General features: G+C 48.3%; 1 protein-coding gene across 4 annotated transcripts in view; it reads right to left on the bottom strand.

The window, feature by feature from the left end:
* ENOX2 (ecto-NOX disulfide-thiol exchanger 2) overlaps positions 1 to 18,634 on the bottom strand; it is a 54,604-nt gene that overhangs the window by 19,581 nt on the left and 16,389 nt on the right. For all 4 annotated transcript variants that reach the window (XM_065846569.2, XM_065846568.2, XM_065846567.2 and 1 more), the window contains exons 2-5: positions 17,131 to 17,274; positions 15,262 to 15,393; positions 9,252 to 9,407; positions 1,347 to 1,553 (exon numbers count right to left, since the gene is read on the bottom strand). In XM_065846569.2, coding sequence (XP_065702641.1) covers positions 1,347 to 1,553; positions 9,252 to 9,407; positions 15,262 to 15,393; positions 17,131 to 17,274 — 639 coding nt within the window. The remainder of the gene's footprint in view (positions 1 to 1,346; positions 1,554 to 9,251; positions 9,408 to 15,261; positions 15,394 to 17,130; positions 17,275 to 18,634) is intronic.

The raw sequence follows: 18,634 nt of genomic DNA, 5'->3' as shown, positions 1-18,634 counted from the left end.
CCAGCAGGTACTGGGTCTCGAACAGCAACTGTAACTGTACAAGGCTCTCGAGCTGGGCGACTAAGCCCAGCTGTTCACATGGAGAAGGCAGAACTGTCTTCCACAAACTCCAGAAGCTGAGGATGGGAAGGGAGGAATGGGAGGTGAGACACAGTAAACAGGGCAGCAGGTGGATGGCAAGAATCTTCGGAACAGCCCCATCATCCAGTGGGAGCGGGAACAGGGTCAGCAAACGCGCACACCCACTGCATGGGAACTCTTCCGACCACCAGCGTGGTTTGCAGGACTCCTTTTCTGGAGTTTCACATCAAACGTGCTAGAAGGCTCTCCTCTGGGATTCAGAACAGCACAGGTGGTGTGTATGTACGAAAATCTGCATTACAGAGAGACTTTGTACAAAGAACAAACCCAGAAGCAATGCCTGCGTGTGGACGACTGTGCACACGACCACGGCTGCGGGCAGGACAAACTACAAGCACAAAACACCTGCAGCTCAAGGTGCTTTGGTTGTGTAGAAGGGGTAACCACAAAGAGCCACAGCTCTTACTAACAGGGCATTGCAAGCCTAACTCAATTCAACAGTCTCTGGAATGAGACGCAATGCTTATAATCAGTCAATACAGACTACAGAAAAGTTTCCATTATTTTCAACAGCAAAGAGCATTATCTTGACAATTTCACCTCTCTGGAGAGAGTATGGATTTGAAGGCAGTTCCCTCGTTTGTTAATATACTGAAACGATGAATTTGGAAGAGATTTTAGCACGGAAATAGACAGTATTACTGTATTTTTCTAGAATGGTGAAGAGGCGGCTGGAGAGCCCAGCCTGCCCAGGGCAGACGTGACCAGCACAGCAAACGCGAGCCTGGCGGGAAACGCGTGATCTGCCATCCGCAGGGTCTGCAAACACCAACCGTGAGGTCTGCGGCCTCCACAGATCAAACCTCTTAAAACCCTACAGATGCAGAACAGGGGCTCCCTAAGCAAAAGGAGCCCAGGGCTTTGGGAAAGAAATACTGATAAGTCAAACATACCATCCAATTAACAAGCAGTTGAGAGCAACGGCAAATTTTTATGGTACCCTTAAGCATCACCTACAGAATCTGCGGGACATTTATCCAGGTAAGACAGGGATGGATTCAGTACCTCATCCCAATATTTTGCAGAGGTTTGCAGTACCCAAGGTAAGCACCATTGCTCTGTTTCCTATTATGAGCTGTTTTCACATACTTAAGGGCAAATGTAGAAAAAGAGGCAAATTGACACAACATTAGACAAACCTTCCAATGAGAACAAAGCCTATGAAGGGGTCATTACAGCTCTATCCCAGACAGAAATACACTCACCAGAAAGATAAAGCGCCTTGTCCACCATGAACTCCTCAGCAAAGCGGATATGACAGAAGTTCTTCTTGCTCTTCCGAATGGCTATGACTTCCCCGCACTGTTCAAACACTTCCATAATGATCTGCTCGGTGGCGTTTTCCGGCAGGCCTCCAACAAACACCGTCTTGCACCCTGGGGGCCTCTCTCTTGTGGCTGGAGGGGGAAGATCTGAGGAGAGCGAGAGAGAGAAAGCAGAGCATGTTTGGTTTTGGGTTGTCGGCACAAGTTCCTCTTATCTGCCCCTTCTCCTGAGGGACAATCATCCTGGCACAGAACACGAGCAGCACCAGGACCTCAATGCTTCTTCAAGGGAGGTGCTATAAAAGCACAGCTAAAAGGACTGTCCTAACATAAAGAATGCGTAGATAACAGAGAATCCTAAAGAGCAAAAAGCTAAACAGCAGTCTGTAAAGGGTACAAAAGTATTTACATTAAGGGAAGGTCATGAACTTAATTTAGACTACAAAGATACTACGAAAGAGAGAGATGAAGGAAATGGGTGTAGCCAAGAGGTGTAGAAGGGATTAATGTTTGGGGTTTTTGTCTTTTGGGTTTTTTTTTTACCTGTACAACTAGAATAAATCACAGAACACAAAAATCAGCAGAAAGTTAAGCCTAGTTTGTCCGGAGCAGGTTCCTCACCCACGTGTAACACCACGGCACGCTCAGGAGGCTCCGGGACACCGCTGTGGCTCGGAGAGGTGCTTCTCCAGCACCACACTCATGCCCATGCCCAGGTGCCCACCTGGCAAGTGCAGCGAGCCCCTCCCAACCCAGGGTGCGAAGGCTGAGAAGGATTATGCGCTTGTCACCTTGCGTTTCTTAACACGTGCAAAATCTCAAGTGAATTTCAGCGTCGAGATCCATCGCCCCCAGTTCAGCTCACGGAATTACACTGTTTACATACTGATTTAACAAAATAGCGGTACTACATTCTTTCAATTCTGTGGCATGCTTCCAGTGAAGTTCTTCCGAAGGAATTATTAGCGTTATTTTCTTTTTGTTTGGAAATAGCTCCTTTGGGTTCCCAGCTGGAGCCTGAGTGCTGCCTCGCCACAGCCTTATGAAACATTATCCTTAAGGTTCCCTGTAAACCGCGGTTCTTCTCTCCTTTTAACACCCTGCTCTCACCTCACAAGAGCGGATGCTGCAGGACAGCACCCAGGGCAGGAGCTCACCCAAGGGCCTCCAGGAAGGGCTCATAAACTCTACAAGATGCTGAGGTTCTGTGACAACCTTGAAGGGCACCCCCAATCCTCAGCAGAACAAAGACCTCGTTATGCCTTAAACGTCTGGGTTTTGTTACTTCGGGAGGAAGAGATAGATGACACCTCATCTTTCCTGAAGTTTTATGGCCATGAAGGCAGACACCTTGGAAGATAAGGACAATAACAGTGTTGCTGTGAAAGGCCTCATGGCCTAATTGGGATGACAGAGATGAACCAACTACCAGAAGAAACCACGAACCAACAGCCACCCCTGACGGGCAAGACAACTCACTCCTGGTCAATACCGGGAACTTTCCCCTAGTTTGAAGACCCCAGACCCATTTCCAGAAGAGTCTTCCTAATGAGCATGAAGAGCGAGCAGAGGGAGGAGACGAACCGCCCTCTCCTATCTCGCATGTGAATGAACTGGGTTATGAAACAACCTCATGTATGATAGAGGTTGGTGGTGTGTAAATCTTCAACGCGTCCCCCCCTCCAGAGGCCGTCGCAGGACCGATGGGCCTGAGGAGTGGGGACATCTTACTCTCGCTCTCTGTCTCTTTCTGATATCTTAATTTTCCTCTTCTCTCTCTCTCTTCCTTTTTCTTAAACATATAAAGTAATATTATTGCAAGTTCTGCTGCTAAAGTCTTGTTAAGTTTTGCGTTACAGTTACTAATTGTTGCCAATCCACTGTTTTCAGAAGGGTTTTTGCTGTCAATGTATTGACAAGTTCTGTGGTACTATAACACACTTACACCGAGTCACTGATTGCTGTAATTTGTGTACCACCGTGTGCTTTTAGTGAATTCATAATCGGACCCCTGTAGTGATTGTCTGTCATTCACTTCTCATTGCCGTGCAGAGTTAACTCACACCTGGTCTCACCTGTTGATCAGGGCGCGTGTGGCGTTCAGAGTGAACCCATCCCTCATCCCATCTGTTGGGACGGGACAGGTTCCCCTCTCGGGATAACACTGACCACAACCGCAAGGTTCTCCTTGAAAACCAGATTTAATCTCCCTTCCAGTACACCTTATCACACATTCCCTCTGCCTGCTTTGCTATCGATAGCAATTTGTCTTGGAAATTTCCTGAATTACCAGCCCTGATCAATTCTCAACAGCAATGTCCACAGCCTAACATTTGTATTGAAGACAGTTTTGCACAGACTGCATCTCAGACCAAAAGATGTATGCTAGGTCTCCCATAAGTACATTAAACACAAGATAACTGTAAAGGAGGGTACTGAACCCACACTATCTGCATTTTGCAAAAAAATACGGTTTTAAGTCTTCAGAAAAATAATGGGAATAGTCTCTGCTAGACTGGCTGTGGCAGGATGCAAACCCCCCTCTCTCTCCCTCCCTCCTTCGATATGGAAGGTGCAGACCCATCTCCCTCTCTCTGCTGCTTGAGGCCAACAGCTTCTTTTGTTTGACCCCAGAGCCCCTGGCCAGGGCTGTTAGGAGAGAGGAGAAGGCAGTGCTGAGGCACCAGGAGCCGCTGGGCACCCACGGCCAGTTTGGGGGATGCTTGGAAGCTTCAGGGGCACCCACAGCCAGTGTGGGGGTGCAGAGAAGCTTCTGGAATGCCCACAGTCAGGTCTGATCAGGCTATAAAAACTGGGTTCTCATCGAGACTCCGCCCCTTGCGCCCGATCTCTTGGAGTTACAACCTTAGCCACTGCGCCAGGAGCCACTGCCCCCCGCCATGGAGACTCCGCTTGCCGCCACCATGGGTGTGAGTAAATTAACCCTCGCAGGACTGCCAGTGTATCCACTTTCCATGCACATTTGCACGTGTATTTATACTTTCCGTGCACATTTGCACACGTAGTCTCCATGCTCAATACGAGCACATGTATAAATTATTTCCTCGCATAATCGCGAGTGTATTTTCCTCCCATGTTTCCACATAAGCACGTGTAATATTCCATGCATATTTGCACGTGTATTTCTCCTCGCAGGATTGCGAGTGTATTATAAATTTACCCTCACAGGATTGCGAGTGTACACTTTCCGTACTCAATACGAGTACGTGTGTCCCTTTACAATAACCCCACGCCGTATCAGGCAAGTGTGGACTCTTCCTGGACTCAGGGACAGCTCTGGCGTTGTTTTGGTGAAGCCACGTGCATACACAGTGTGGATCTCTAGTGGTATTAGTTGCTGCACCTTCAGTAATTACCTCAGCTGATATTTGAACTTGTGTTCAAGTCACTTTGGAGAGCTAAAACCCCAGCTTCCAACGGTCACTCTGCTGTACTTTTTTTTCCCAATAAAAGTTTGTTTTGGACCCTGTTGTCCCTTAAACTAACTTGGGGGTGCCTCCATGATATTTTTCGTGCAGCAGAGCACGGTATCAAATTAGGAGGAATTCTTAAGAGGACTGAGTAATATCTCTGCCACACTGGCCCAGAGGAAGATAAATTTCCCCTCTGGCAAATATGCCTGATAGTTGCCTGAAGCTCACGTTTCAGACTGTATCCATTAGCAAGGTTGCGCTAAGGGAGGGATTAAAGCAGCAGGAGAACTAGAAGGACAAAAGCCCCAGGAAAACAGGACCCAGAAGGTCTCACCCAGCTGAGAACAGAAACACATGAGTCCAGATGAAGTCAAGAGCCTGTTTGTTACAAAAAGGGGAGGAAAAGCAGGTAAACCATCAGTGGAAGCGATCAGCAGCACCAAGTAACGCCAGGAGCCCTGATGGATGAGAAAAGGAGAGCAGGGAGAGCACAAACACGGGAGCAGGAGGAAACCGGCATGTCGGAGCACCCGCTTCAAGCACAGTCTACACCAGCTTCGGCTGAAAAACCACTGTGAGTGTGGCCAGAAGGAATCTGGAAGGAACACATACCTCGAAAGCAGGGTCTGAGTGTTTCTGTGATGGTTACTTGTTTGCCAGTATGAAGAGATGCACTATTTTGTTATATGTTTGGAGGCCAGGAGGGGACCAACAGCGAATCACAGATCACAGAATCCCAGAGTGTCAGGGGTTGAAGGGCCCTGTAAAGCTCATCCAGTGCAATCCCCCATGGAGCAGGAACACCCAGCTGAGGTTCCACAGGAAGGTGTCCAGGCGGGTTTGAATGTCTGCAGAGAAGGAGACTCCACAACCTCCCTGGGCAGCCTGGGCCAGGCTCTGACACCCTCACCCCGAACAAGTTTCTTCTCAGATTTAAGGGGAACCTCCTGTGTTCCAGTTTGCACCCATTGCCCCTTGTCCTGTCACTGGTTGTCACCCAGAAGAGCCTGGCTCCATCCTCCTGACACTGCCCCTTTCCATATTGATCCCCAGGAATGAGTCCCCCCTCAGTCTCCTCTTCTCCAGCTCCAGAGCCCCAGCTCCCTCAGCCTTTCCTCACACGGGAGATGCTCCACTCCCTTCAGCATCTTGGTGGCTGCGCTGGACTCTCTCCAGCAGTTCCCTGTCCTTCTGGAACTGAGGGGCCACAACTGGACACAATATTCCAGGTGTGGTCTCCCCAGGGCAGAGCAGAGGGGCAGGAGAACCTCTCTGACCTACTGACCACCCCCTTCTAACCCACCCCAGGTACCATTGGCCTTCCTGGCCACAAGGGCCCAGTGCTGGCTCATGCTCACCCTGCTGTCCCCAGGACCCCCAGGTCCCTTTCCCCTACACTGCTCTCTAATAGGTCATTTCCCAATTTATACTGGAACCTGGGGTTGTTCCTACCCAGATTCAAGACTCCACACTTGCCCTTGTTCTATTTCATTAAATTTTTCCTGCCCAACTCTCCAGCCTGTCCAGGTCTCTGGATGGCAGCACAGCTTCCAGTGTCAGCCACTCCTCAGTGCATGTTCCTTCTAATACAGTGCTCAAAATTCTTCAACTGGCTCATCAGCAAGTACTTAAAAAACCTGTTTCCAGGACAGCAAGACAAGTTTTCTTCTGGGGATGGTGAAGACATAACTCATCAGACTGGGCATTGCAGGAGTTTCATTAAAATGCTGGGCATGGGGGGGACCACAGGCTCCCATCAAACTTGGGTGCCATCTGCTGGCACCTCCTTATGGATTCTATACAGACAAGCAGTGACAAACATCTCCTGCAACCTCCCTGCAAGATGCAAGCATCCTGGTTCCAGTGAACAGCACTGATCCTGAAAAGATGAGTTAAGTCCCTGTCCTTCCACTGGTGATTTCAAGACTCGGTGATCCCGTGGGCCCCTTGCAACTCTGGACATTCTGTGATTCCCCTGTGCTGACACAGCCCCACAGATTTCTGTGGGACCCCGACACAGGGGCTGCGGGGAGAAGCACGTTCAAGACCACACGCTCCTGCCTTCCCGTTCATAACTTCTGTCAATTTTATACTCAAGAATTTATGGTTAACACTTTACAGGGTACAATGTTTCTCACCTGTTGGGTGGTAAGCGCAGTTCACAGGATCTGACTTATTCACCCTCTCCGCAGATAACAAGCCAAGCAAACCCTGTTTGCAGGCTGAGCTCCAGCCGGTAGCACACACAGGTGTCAGAACACCAAGGCCAGGAGAGCGATTGTTGCCAGGTTATGTGCATTAATCCCAGCCCTGCTGCCAGGCTCTGCAGAGAGCGGATGAGGGGACCGTGACCCTGCACAGTTCCTGCTGATCACACTCAGCATGAACCACGTCAGGGTGCCCTGATTCACTCACCAGGGGGGGAATAGGCCATTAAAAGCTCTTAACTCACTTCACAAGACTGTTTGGCAAGTAAATATCTTGTGGTGAGAAATCCAGTCCGGTGACAAGCACGGTGAGGCAGATGTGTCAGCGTGTGCTGAGCATCTCCCCTATTTTCTTCACACAGCAAATGGAGAGACTTGTCCTCACCCCCAAGACCAGCACCTCCCCCTGCTCAGATCAGCAGGCCCAGGCGAGCGATGAAGGAAGCGAGACGAGCGCGTATCACACTGATGACGCTGTACCAGAGCAACAGCCTCTGTTCCCACTCAGTTGGCTATAAAACCAGCTTGAGAACATCGACTTTGCAGACAGGAGCTTTGCTGACAGCACATGGAGGATCCTGCAAGCCTGCACATTACTAAATTTCCATTTTGCCACGAATTCCGTCCTTGCTTAACCTTGAACCACCTCCTACCGCCACTGGCCCGCTCACAGTACTAATACAGTAATACATCTTGGGTCACAGGCCCTTTGGTTTTACAAGTCAAACACGGTACTTACCATACGGCAGATGGTTGTGTAACATGGTGCGAGCAAGGCCACAGCTAGTCTGGAGATCACAGCAGAAGACAGGGATGGGGAGCAGTATGAAGCCCAAATAATCCAAGGGGAAATGTTTGGCGACCTGCTACACCACTTAGACACCCACAAGTCTGTGGGGCTGGATGGGATACACCAAAGGGTGCTGAGGGAGCTGGTGTAGGTGTTCCTGCTCCATGGGGGGATTGCACTGGATGAGCTTTCCAAGTCCCTTCCAACCCCTGACATTCTGGGATTCTGTGATTCCCCACAAGCTGGTCACTCTGTGCTCCTCTCAAAATCCTGGGAGAGTTGGGCAGCAGAGCCTGCCAGAGCAGGAACACCCAGCAGAGGTTCCACAGGAAGGTGTCCAGGCGGGTTTGAATGTCTGCAGAGAAGGAGACTCCACAACCTCCCTGGGCAGCCTGGGCCAGGCTCTGCCACCCTCACCAGGAAGAGGTTTCTTCTCATATTTAAGTGGAACCTCCTGGACTCTCTCCAGCAGTTCCCTGTCCTTCTGGAACTGAGGGGTCCAAACCCTCAGTGACAAGAAGAGGCTTTTCCTATTGTTCTGTCACCTGGTCCGTGGTGACTCGCCCCAGAGCTGCTACATCCAGGCAATGTAATGGCTCTTCTCTCATATACGTTAAAATAAAATATATATATATATATATATATATATATATACACATATATATATATATATATATATATATATATATATATATATATATACACACACACACACACATTACTACATAGCCAGACTGTCCTGGTTTTGTTAAAAACAAGTTTCTCTTTTAGTGAATTTGCCTGTCAGCTAAAGCTTCATATCAGCTGCATCTTCCTGGAGAACCAGACACATGTTCTGGTAAACACAGCAATGGAATGTGAGGTTATTGATAAGGATGGATGGACAACTCGCAAGAGGGGCAACAAGGAACAGGTGACCAACAAACTGACCAACTGTGTATAACATCCCATTCACATGAATACTTCATATAAAAGTGGGAGATCACGAGGATCTTGTCCGTTTTTCCCTTTTCCTTATGGCTGACATTAGGAGAGGACCTTGCGAGTCGTCCCTGCGAACCCAGGCCAGTGACAGACTGAATCCAGCTCCGGTTGGCTGCAGAGTCCAGTCCAGGACTTTGGGTGCCGGCTCTGCAGTTGCTGGGACTTCCCAGATTGGTTTTGTATATTTTGTATTATTTTCTCTATTTTATCAGTAGCATTAGGAAAACATTTTTAACTTTTCCAACTCTCTCCTCTCTGTCCTTCTTCCCCTCCCGATCGCCCGTGCTGAGTGGGAAGGGGGGAGAGGGAGGGACTGGAGGGGGAAGGGGTGGGGAGAGGGGGTTAACAATACATCTGCCAGGGTTTGATTGTCACCCCACAATCAAAACCTCGACACCAGACAGAAACAGAACAAAACATAAATAGTTACGTGGGTTAGGAGGGAAGAGAGTGCAGCTTTTGCAGTGAATGATCTCCTTGGCAGCTGGCATGTCCGGGGGGATGGGCGGCGGGACGATCCCCAAACCCGGCATCATGGGGTTGATGGGAGGGATTCCGGTCATCATCCCGAGAGCTGGGTCAAAATCTATACGGGGGAGAGAACAAGGGACAACTTTGAGATTCGTGCCCCTAGAACACCATTTAAAACTGTTTCATTGTTGATCGCCTCAGCCAAGTAGATTTTCTCTTCTTTTTCTACTCCATAGACACCACCTCTCCCCTAGTGTCCAAACCTTCCCCAGTGAGTATTATATGATCCATATAAAGAAATCCGTGGCGTATGGGAACAGCGTAAAACCCAACCCAGTCCAGTTCCATGATGTAGTTTCTTAGTGCAGACAGCTTGTGACAGAGGGTTAAGGGCATCACCTTGGAAACCAGAGAATTATAGCAATTTCAGCAGCTAAGAAGGTGTCAGAATAATTCTGGGTGAAAGGCACAGAAGCATTTAACGAAACATCTTGCTGCAAGCTTACCTGCTTACCTTCTTTCTAGGTTTTAGTTAGCACTCTGACCCTAAGTAGCAATTTTCTTTGATTTTGCTCTTAGATTTGCCTCTGATGCCAAATAAAACTACACAGATCCATCAAGGGAGGAGTATTGTATCTGTTCAGAAGTTGTGAACCCTGAGAGAGCAACACCTGCAGTAACCAGAACGGAAAGGGTGCACTCAGATGCCTTTTAGAGAAGGCTGATGAGCGCTGGGCTGCAGGGACACCCAGTACTGGTACCCACAGGGCCAGCTGGTGTTACTGGGGTGAGAGCTCAGCAACAACTCCCTCCTGCAGGGGCACAACATCTTCTCTACCCTCTGCCAAGCTCTAAGAAGCCCTGAAGACCTTGGCAAGCCCAAAATACCACAGGACACTCCCAGGGAATGTGCAATCCTGAGCACTACGGAGTCTTCGAATCCGGCTGCTTGTTTCAGGTGGAGATGGACAAAAGTTACAAATGCGCAGAACTGAGGGGTGCAGGGGTAGCATTTTCTCTTGATCTTGAGCTGGCATCAGTTCACCTGCTGTTCATATCCCTAAGGCAGGCAAATGTGTCCATATTCCTGTTTTCGCAACCTACTACTTACAGCAATCTGGATAAAGACAACTCTTGGTGCCCAGATCGGGTGTTTGAGTTCGGTAGCTTAATTTTGTTTTCCATTGTATCTTGAAATATTTTACCTGTGGCTACATTTCTACCCAGTTTACGTACGTTGGTTTACTCGCCTGATTTGGATTTCCTTGCACTGGGTGCACGTGTTGTTCATTTTATGTCACTTACGAACAGTCATAGCAAAAACTGAGGCAAATCCTCTGCCATGAAACAGGTGTTTCCAGAGGAAGGCACAACAAACCTTCCTGTAGCCAACTGTGAAATACAGATGTAGGGATACATGTGAATTGTATCCTGATGAGATACATTCATTTATCCAAGGCCAGCTGATGCTGGGACAGCCTGGTCTATGACACCTGGCTTGGAAAGAGTGACATTGAAGTGGAAGTATTTTAATATTTAAACTGTCATGAGTGGATTTCAGCAATTACATCATCAAAAGAGCTGTCTCAAAAACAATTAAAAATCACACAAGTCTGTCTTCGGACAGAGCCTCATTCCACAGCACGGGCAGCCTTACCGCTCCCTGCGATGGTGCTACATACACCTTTCCAGAAGAACGGGCTGTGAGGAATGACGAGCGCTGGGCTGAGTGACTGAGGCTGTACCTGCACAGCTACGACTGCACGGAGGCCCCTGAGCTGGGGCCTGGTTGAAACACTCAGACCAGGGAAGAGCTGCCCCAGCACAGACCCTGCGGTCTCCAGCCACGTATTGCTAAGCTGAGGTCCAAGATGAAGCCTCAAGACCTTCAGTGACAAAACTCACCGAAGATGTGAAGCAGCTGGAGAAAAACTGCAGGACCTGAGCAAGTAACATCCTGATCCAATCTGCAACAGAGTGTGACAAGCACAGGACAGCGCTTCCTGGAGAACGCTTGCGAAAAGCAGCATCCCAGCCTCCTGGGTGCAGGCTGGGATGTTCATTACTGTCCGCCCTTCTGGCAACATCTGTTCTAGCAAACCAAATCCCAGCGGTGAAGAGTTAGACCAGTCTCACCAGTGCTGCTGGTCTGGGCCTGCCAGCCCCTGGGCACACAGCGGGTACCAGGGCAGCCCTGATGTGCACCTCCAAGCCACCCCAAGGCAGCCATGGCCCAGGACAGCAGTCCCAGGACACCATCTCTCCACAGCACAGGCCTGGCTACACGCAGCCCTGGTATCCTCCTGAGATGGTAAAGAAACTCTCTGTTTTCCTGAAGCTGTCCTTCAAAACATCAGCGCGGAGTGATCTCTGCTGCCTGCCACAGAATCCCAGAGTGTCAGGGGTTGAAGGGACCTGTAAAGCTCATCCAGTGCAATCCCCCCATGGAGCAGGAACACCCAGCTGAGGTTCCACAGGAAGGTGTCCAGGCGGGTTTGAATGTCTGCACAGAAGGAGACTCCACAACCTCCCTGGGCAGCCTGGGCCAGGCTCTGACACCCTCACCAGGAACAAGTTTCTTCTCATATTTCAGTGGAACCTCCTGTGTTCCAGTTTGTACCCATTGCCCCTTGTCCTGTCACTGGTTGTCACCCAGAAGAGCCTGGCTCCATCCTCCTGACACTGCCCCTTTCCATATTGATCCCCAGGAATGAGTTCCCCCTCAGTTTCCTCTTCTCCAGCTCCAGAGCCCCAGCTCCCTCAGCCTTTCCTCACACGGGAGATGCTCCACTCCCTTCAGCATCTTGGTGGCTCTGTCAAGAGCAACTAGAAGGCAGAAGAACAGGCAAAGATGTCACTGCTGAGACAGGGAGGATGGGAGACACACCACGATCTGCTAGAAAATGCAGAGACTGTTCAAAGTGTCCACGTGTTAGTCCAAGATCCCATCTGTGATATAGATACACCCAAGAGATCAAGAACACGACCTCAGTGCTGGCAGCACAGGGGGCAGAAAAAGGCGCTGGGGACAGGCTGGGCTATCTGCCACGTGGCAAGGACAAGCCGCTGAACCCACCACTACAGCTTTTGCAAGCTTCACAATTCAGTCCCATCACATTTTATAATTCTCCACGCCAACAGGAGCAGTGTCGTCTTGTCCTGGTGATTCGTTCCTGCTCCAAGGTTGGCTGAGAACAACGGGTACGGATGCCAATCGGAGAAAATCCTTAATGCAGGAACAGGGGAGCTTGGGGAGTCCAAAGGAGGAGAAAGCCAAGATGGGTGTTTCTGTGATTAAGCAAAACGCTTTCTAAAAGCATGAATGGATCCAACTATCAGAAGCAAAAGAACTAGCATGGCAATGAACCATCACATTATAATGAGAAGCAGAAAGTGTATATGCAAGGGCAAACAGAACCTGTGGTTCCTGGATTTGCGGTGAGCCCCACTGCTCATTGCCCAACACTGCTCAGCAAGGTGCAGGCCGACTTGCCAGCTTGCACAGAGATCTGCTGCTCCTGTTACGAAGCTGAGCCCATGGCTCTCAGAAGAGCCAGTCTCCATTTTTAAGAACAGAATTAAAAACAATTAAAAATTAGAACCAAAATGTCCTTGAGGACTCTAAGGAGTTCAAAACACCAGGCCTGGCAGACGCTTTTGGTGAAACCTATGATAACCCTTCCTATACAACACTGGCAGTAGCTGGGTGGGTACGATCATTTTAGACACCAAGGTCCTCTCAAAGCATCTCGCAACCATACACTTGACTTCATCAGTAGAAAGAGAAATTGGATTGTACGTTTTTAAGCATTTTTAGACATTTTTTTTTACTGTGACCTGAAACTTCACTCCTACCTAAGCTTCAGCAAAGATGGGCCGAGGCACATCGAGCTTCCATTACTTCTCATCTTGGATAGACGCTATAGACACAACTGGTCTAAACTTCAATCCATCGCTGTGCTTGGGAGCTGCTCCACATTCGCCAGAGCAGCCAGATCAGAAAACAATATTTTGCTCCTAAAGCATTCCGAGGTGTTTGTGTGGGGTGCAGACCTCCCAACCTCAAGAAGATCAAAACGAACGTGACTCACAAGCTTCCTCTGTTCTTACAGCAGGGAGCGGGAGGGCTTCAAACTTGTGCGCTCTCCTAGGACAGACTTCTCTTGATTTTTACTTGACAGAAGCACGCAAGCAGGGGAATGACACAGAAACACCATCCCTACAGCAAAAACTAATGTGGGACAAGGCCTAGGGGACAGAAGAGTACAGATTGTATGCAAAACTTATGGCAAGTGATGCTGTTTGTTAAATATACAGCAAACTACCTGCTCTATGCCACAGCAGCAGAAATAGGGTTGCTGCCAGAGATGCTCCCTCCGATGGTGAGCAGGCGATGGTTCAGGCAGCAGACAGCATCCTTCAAGTGCTTCGTGCAGCCAGGCACTGAAACAGCCATTTCCTATCAGGAGTTCAATGCACCACATCCATTTTACTGCCCTACTGCTTTCCTCTTCATCTCCCTCCCACCCTTCCTTTTAAGCAATTCTAGTTCAGCTCAGAACAATGTGTTACTTGACAGTACTGGTTTCCTGAGTCTGCTCCTCCTGTAGTCATTACCACTTAAAAAAATTAATCCTGTTGGCAAGTAAATCCTCTCGGTTTCAGGTCAGTCTGCTCCCCTAACAAAGAGTGACTTGCACAACACCTAATCAGAAACCACAGACACTACTGACCTTGCAGCTGTAGACACCCTGGAGCCTGCACAATTAGTTGAGTCGTGTTTAAACATATCGAGACTGTTGGATGAAGTGTCCTTCTGCTGAACATTGCTCAGTATACGCCAAATTGATTATGTAACCAATATGCAAATGTGTAACCAATTGGCTCTTTAGGACTGTCCTGAGAGTGTGAATGTAGTGATAAGATTTTGTCTATAATGGCTGTTCCCTTTCCTCCTGGCGCGCTGGCTTTATTCCAGCATCCAGACTTGCACAGCCCTGTAATGAACAATAACTCATCCCTGAGTGTGGCTATTGTCCTAGTTTTGTTAAGAACAAGTTTCTCTTTTAGTGAATTTGCCTGTCAGCTAAAGCTTCATATCAGCTGCATTTTCCTGGAGAACCAGACACATGTTTTGGTAAACACAGCAATGGAATGCGAGGTTATTGATAAGGATAGATGGACATCCCGTGAGAGGGGCAACGAGAAACAGGTGACCAACAAACTGACCAACTGTGTATAACATCCCATTCACGTGAATACTTCATATAAAAGTGGGAGATCACGAGGATCTCGTCCCTTTTCCTTATGGCTCCATTAGGAGAGGACCTTGCGAGTCGTCCCTGCGAACTGAGGCCAGTGAGAGACTGAATCCAGCTCCGGTTGGCTGCAGAGTCCAGTCCAGGACTTCAGGTGCCGGCTCTGCAGTTGCTGGGACTTCCAAGATTGGTTTTGTATATTTTGTATTATTTTCTCTATTTTATCAGTAGCATTAGGACAACATTTTTAACTTTTCCAACTCTCTTCTCTCTGTCCTTCTTTCCCTCCCGATCGCCTGTGCTGAGTGGGAAGGGGGAGAGGGAGGGACTGAAGGGGGAAAAGGGGGGAGAGGGAGTTAACAATACATCTGCCAGGGTTTTATTGTCACCCCGCAATCTAAACCCTCGATAGTTTTGCACTCCAGGTAACGAACTCACAATTAGCAACAACACTTTTGCTTGTCCACTGCAGAGTATCTAGAGCTACCCCACAATAACCATTGTTTGCATCAAAAAACACATTGTCATTTCCTCCAAAACCAGTTTTATAACTGGTCTCTAAATAAATCACTTGCAGACATTAATGCATTTCAAACACAGCTTATTAACGTTTTCTGTATGTGATAGGTGTTTATCTAATTAAACTGAAACAGGTTCTTCCCAGCGCCGTGTTTGAAAGCCAAGCGGGCGGCAAGCGAGCAGCTGACGTACCGGGCAGGAGCGGCTGTCCTGTCATCCCCATGGGAGCCATCCCCAGGTTGTTCATGGCGGTGGCCCAGGCGGTCGGGTCTGACATTGGCAAGCCCATCAGAACGGAGTCGAGGTTCAGATTCCTGCCACCATCTGCCGAGAGGGGAAATAAGTGATTAACAGCTTAGTGCACATCTTAACCCTCCTGCAGGGCACGCGTTGCCCAGCAAAGCTCTGCGGGATCAGCACCCAAAGTCAGATTTGAACCCAGCACAGAGGAAAGAGTAAAATGAAAACAACGCAAACAAAACCAAACACGGTTCTGTCCCTCTGGAGCAGATGACATTTTATAGAAGCGTGGTCTATGAAAACACTGGCCTCCAAGAGCATCTGCATTATGGTTTATCCACTACAATCAACAGCTCCAAGGGGCCTTACAGGAACACCAATTAAAGGGGTGTGCTTTGATTCCTCCCAAGGGATTTATGAACACAGAACAAACATTCAACAGGCATGAATTGTCTTAATTGCACCCAATTTAACAGAGATGACCTGTCTGTTTCAGCAGAGAGCACTTCCACTGCCATTTGAAGACATTTCTCTTCCATGAGAAATGAAGCAAAGAACAACGTCATGCTGCTGAGAGCAGCGGGACCAGCGTTATTTACTCCAGGTTGTGCAGAGTTGTCTGGTAACCCAGGTGGAACCATCACCATTATACAAACATGTGCTTCAATTAAGCATTCAAATCTTGTTCAGTGATTTAGCTGGGTCCACCAGGCCTTTAGCCGTTACTTCCATGTACCACCAAAACATATGCTTGCTCTTTTTGTTTGCACAGGCTACAAAAACAGAACAAACCAAAACCCACACGATCCTCACACAAACTTTTTTTTCTTGTGGTGAAAACACACGGGGACTTACTCAGTTCAAAAAAGCCAACAGGACACTCTTCTGCTGAGACAAGACAGAGCTTTCGATAGCTGCCCAAACCAGAGCAGGGACACCAAACCTGCCCACCTGCACTCAGCAATGTCTCACATGCTGTCCTCCCGTTGAAGCTTCCATAAAACGAATGCTTGTTTGAAAAAAATCTGGCTTTGAAAAGTGTGTGGGGAGGTAAATAACAGTGTTACTGACAGAGCTACATGGAAATCCTCCCAGCTCTAACCTGAAGCTCAGTTGAGCTGATATTCCTCCCTCTCATATAACCTGGGACCACAACCCAGTGCACAGACTCCCAAAGCTCTCCTGAAGGCCTCCAGAACACATCAGCTGGAGGCCTTCTTCATGGCACGGGCAGATGCCACATTTCCCTGTCACGCTGGTGCGGCTGCAGTTTTCAACCACAATATAATCTGCAAAGACATTTCAGTCTTTTTTTTTTCCAGTCACTCTGTGAGAAACACAAGGAAAACTCCTTAGATATCAGCTTTGGTAAGACTCCTAGATCTGATATTACAACATCAGAAGCTGCTATGATCCAATTAACAATTTGATTTTATTACATTATCTTAGAGATAAATGTCTGCAGTCATTCAGGCTGATCTGCCTTATTATGCTTTTCATTAGGGTCATGATTTTAATAATGAGATATTGTCCAATTAGGAAAAAAAAAAGAAGGATATATCTATTGGGACAGCTATAGAGATTCCACAATGCTTAAAAAAACAATAGTAGAAAAGTTGTCTTTTTTTGCACAGAGACAGCAACAAGCACTCACCCAAAACCATACAAACATGGGACCATGAACACCGAGCAGTACCAGACCACAGCTTCATTTCCATCTGTCCCCCTCTGCATTAACACCTTAGCCTAGCAACTGTTTTCGGTCTGCACTGATGTGGATCCCTCCTGTATCACCAGTGACAGAGCTGCTCCCTGGCTCACCTGCAGGAACGTTTGCTCTCTTCCTCTTCTTGCCGGGGTCGCTTCCATTCTCAGTTGGGCTTTCCACCACCTGCGGGCCAGCAGCGCTGCCCAGCTGCAGAGATTTGTTATTGCTGGCAGGGTTCAAGGACAGATGGTTTAAGCCTAAAAGGGAAAAAGGACACTGTCTTTAAACTGGTTTGTGATGCTTCAGGATCACTGCAATGAGAAATGTCCAGTCCCAGGTACAAGCAGGCCCCTGTGCCACCTGTTTACTGTCCTCAGCTACGCCTGACTTCAGTGTTACACTGAATATCACTTTAAAACATCACTCACAAACATCACAGAATCACCAAATCCCAGAATGTCAGGGGTTGGAAGGGACCTGGAAAGCTCATCCAGTGCAATCCCCCCATGGAGCAGGAACACCCAGCTGAGGTTCAACAGGAAGGTGTCCAGGCGGGTTTGAATGTCTGCAGAGAAGGAGACTCCACAACCTCCCTGGGCAGCCTGGGCCAGGTTCTGACACCCTCACTCCGAACAAGTTTCTTCTCATATTCAAGTGGAACCTCCTGTGTTCCAGTTTGTACCCATTGCCCCTTGTCCTGTCACTGTTTGTCACCCAGAAGAGCCTGGCTCCATCCTCCTGACACTCCCCCTTTCCATATTGATCCCCAGGAATGAGTCCCCCCTCATTCTCCTCCAGCTCCAGAGCCCCAGCTCCCTCAGCCTTTCCTCACACGGGAGATGCTCCACTCCCTTCAGCATCTTGGTGGCTGCGCTGGACTCTCTCCAGCAGTTCCCTGTCCTTCTGGAACTGAGGGGCCACAACTGGACACAATATTCCAGCTGTGGTCTCACCAGAAATCCTTGAGTCCTGCTGCTCAGAGCACGTTATTGATGATGGAGCAGATCAACCAATGAGTTAGTTTACTCAAGAATAAATTTAGATTGGCATATAGAAATTAAGGGAATCTAAGGCAAAGACATAAAACCAGAGGAGTTAGGATGGTATGTACCACCTTCTCCCGATAGCACATTGCATGCTGGCTTTAGGCACAGCTGTCCATCTGTCTTTTTAACAGCAATCACTATGATCTGAGATCACCCTCAGTCTTGGAGAACACCAACATACCTCAGTTTTTCCTGGAAGGATCCTTGTGAAGGCGACACCAGGGCCCATACAGATCCATGAGGATGGGAATTAGTTTTCAAAAACAGCGCAACTTGCAAAATATTCACTAGCTACAAAGCACACTCTGCAATACCCAGTAACCAACAGTCTGCATATTACTCAAAAACTACTTAGCTGATCACTTAAAGAAGATTTTTCACGTTTCCTGAACATTTTGAATTGTTTCTCATTCACAACCATCCCCATCAATACACAGGACAAGTTACTTCAGCCTCGAGCCCAAGTTTCACCAGAAATACCCAAGTGCGTGTCCACCACACAAAAAGCAACAGTGAAGTACAAGCAAAGAGAAATAGGATGAAGCAGAACAAACGCTGCCAGAAGTAAATG

The sequence above is a fragment of the Patagioenas fasciata genome, chromosome 11 (genome assembly GCF_037038585.1).
Source record: "Patagioenas fasciata isolate bPatFas1 chromosome 11, bPatFas1.hap1, whole genome shotgun sequence".
NCBI lineage: Eukaryota > Metazoa > Chordata > Aves > Columbiformes > Columbidae > Patagioenas > Patagioenas fasciata.
This window is presented reverse-complemented; position numbering and strand designations above follow the sequence as displayed.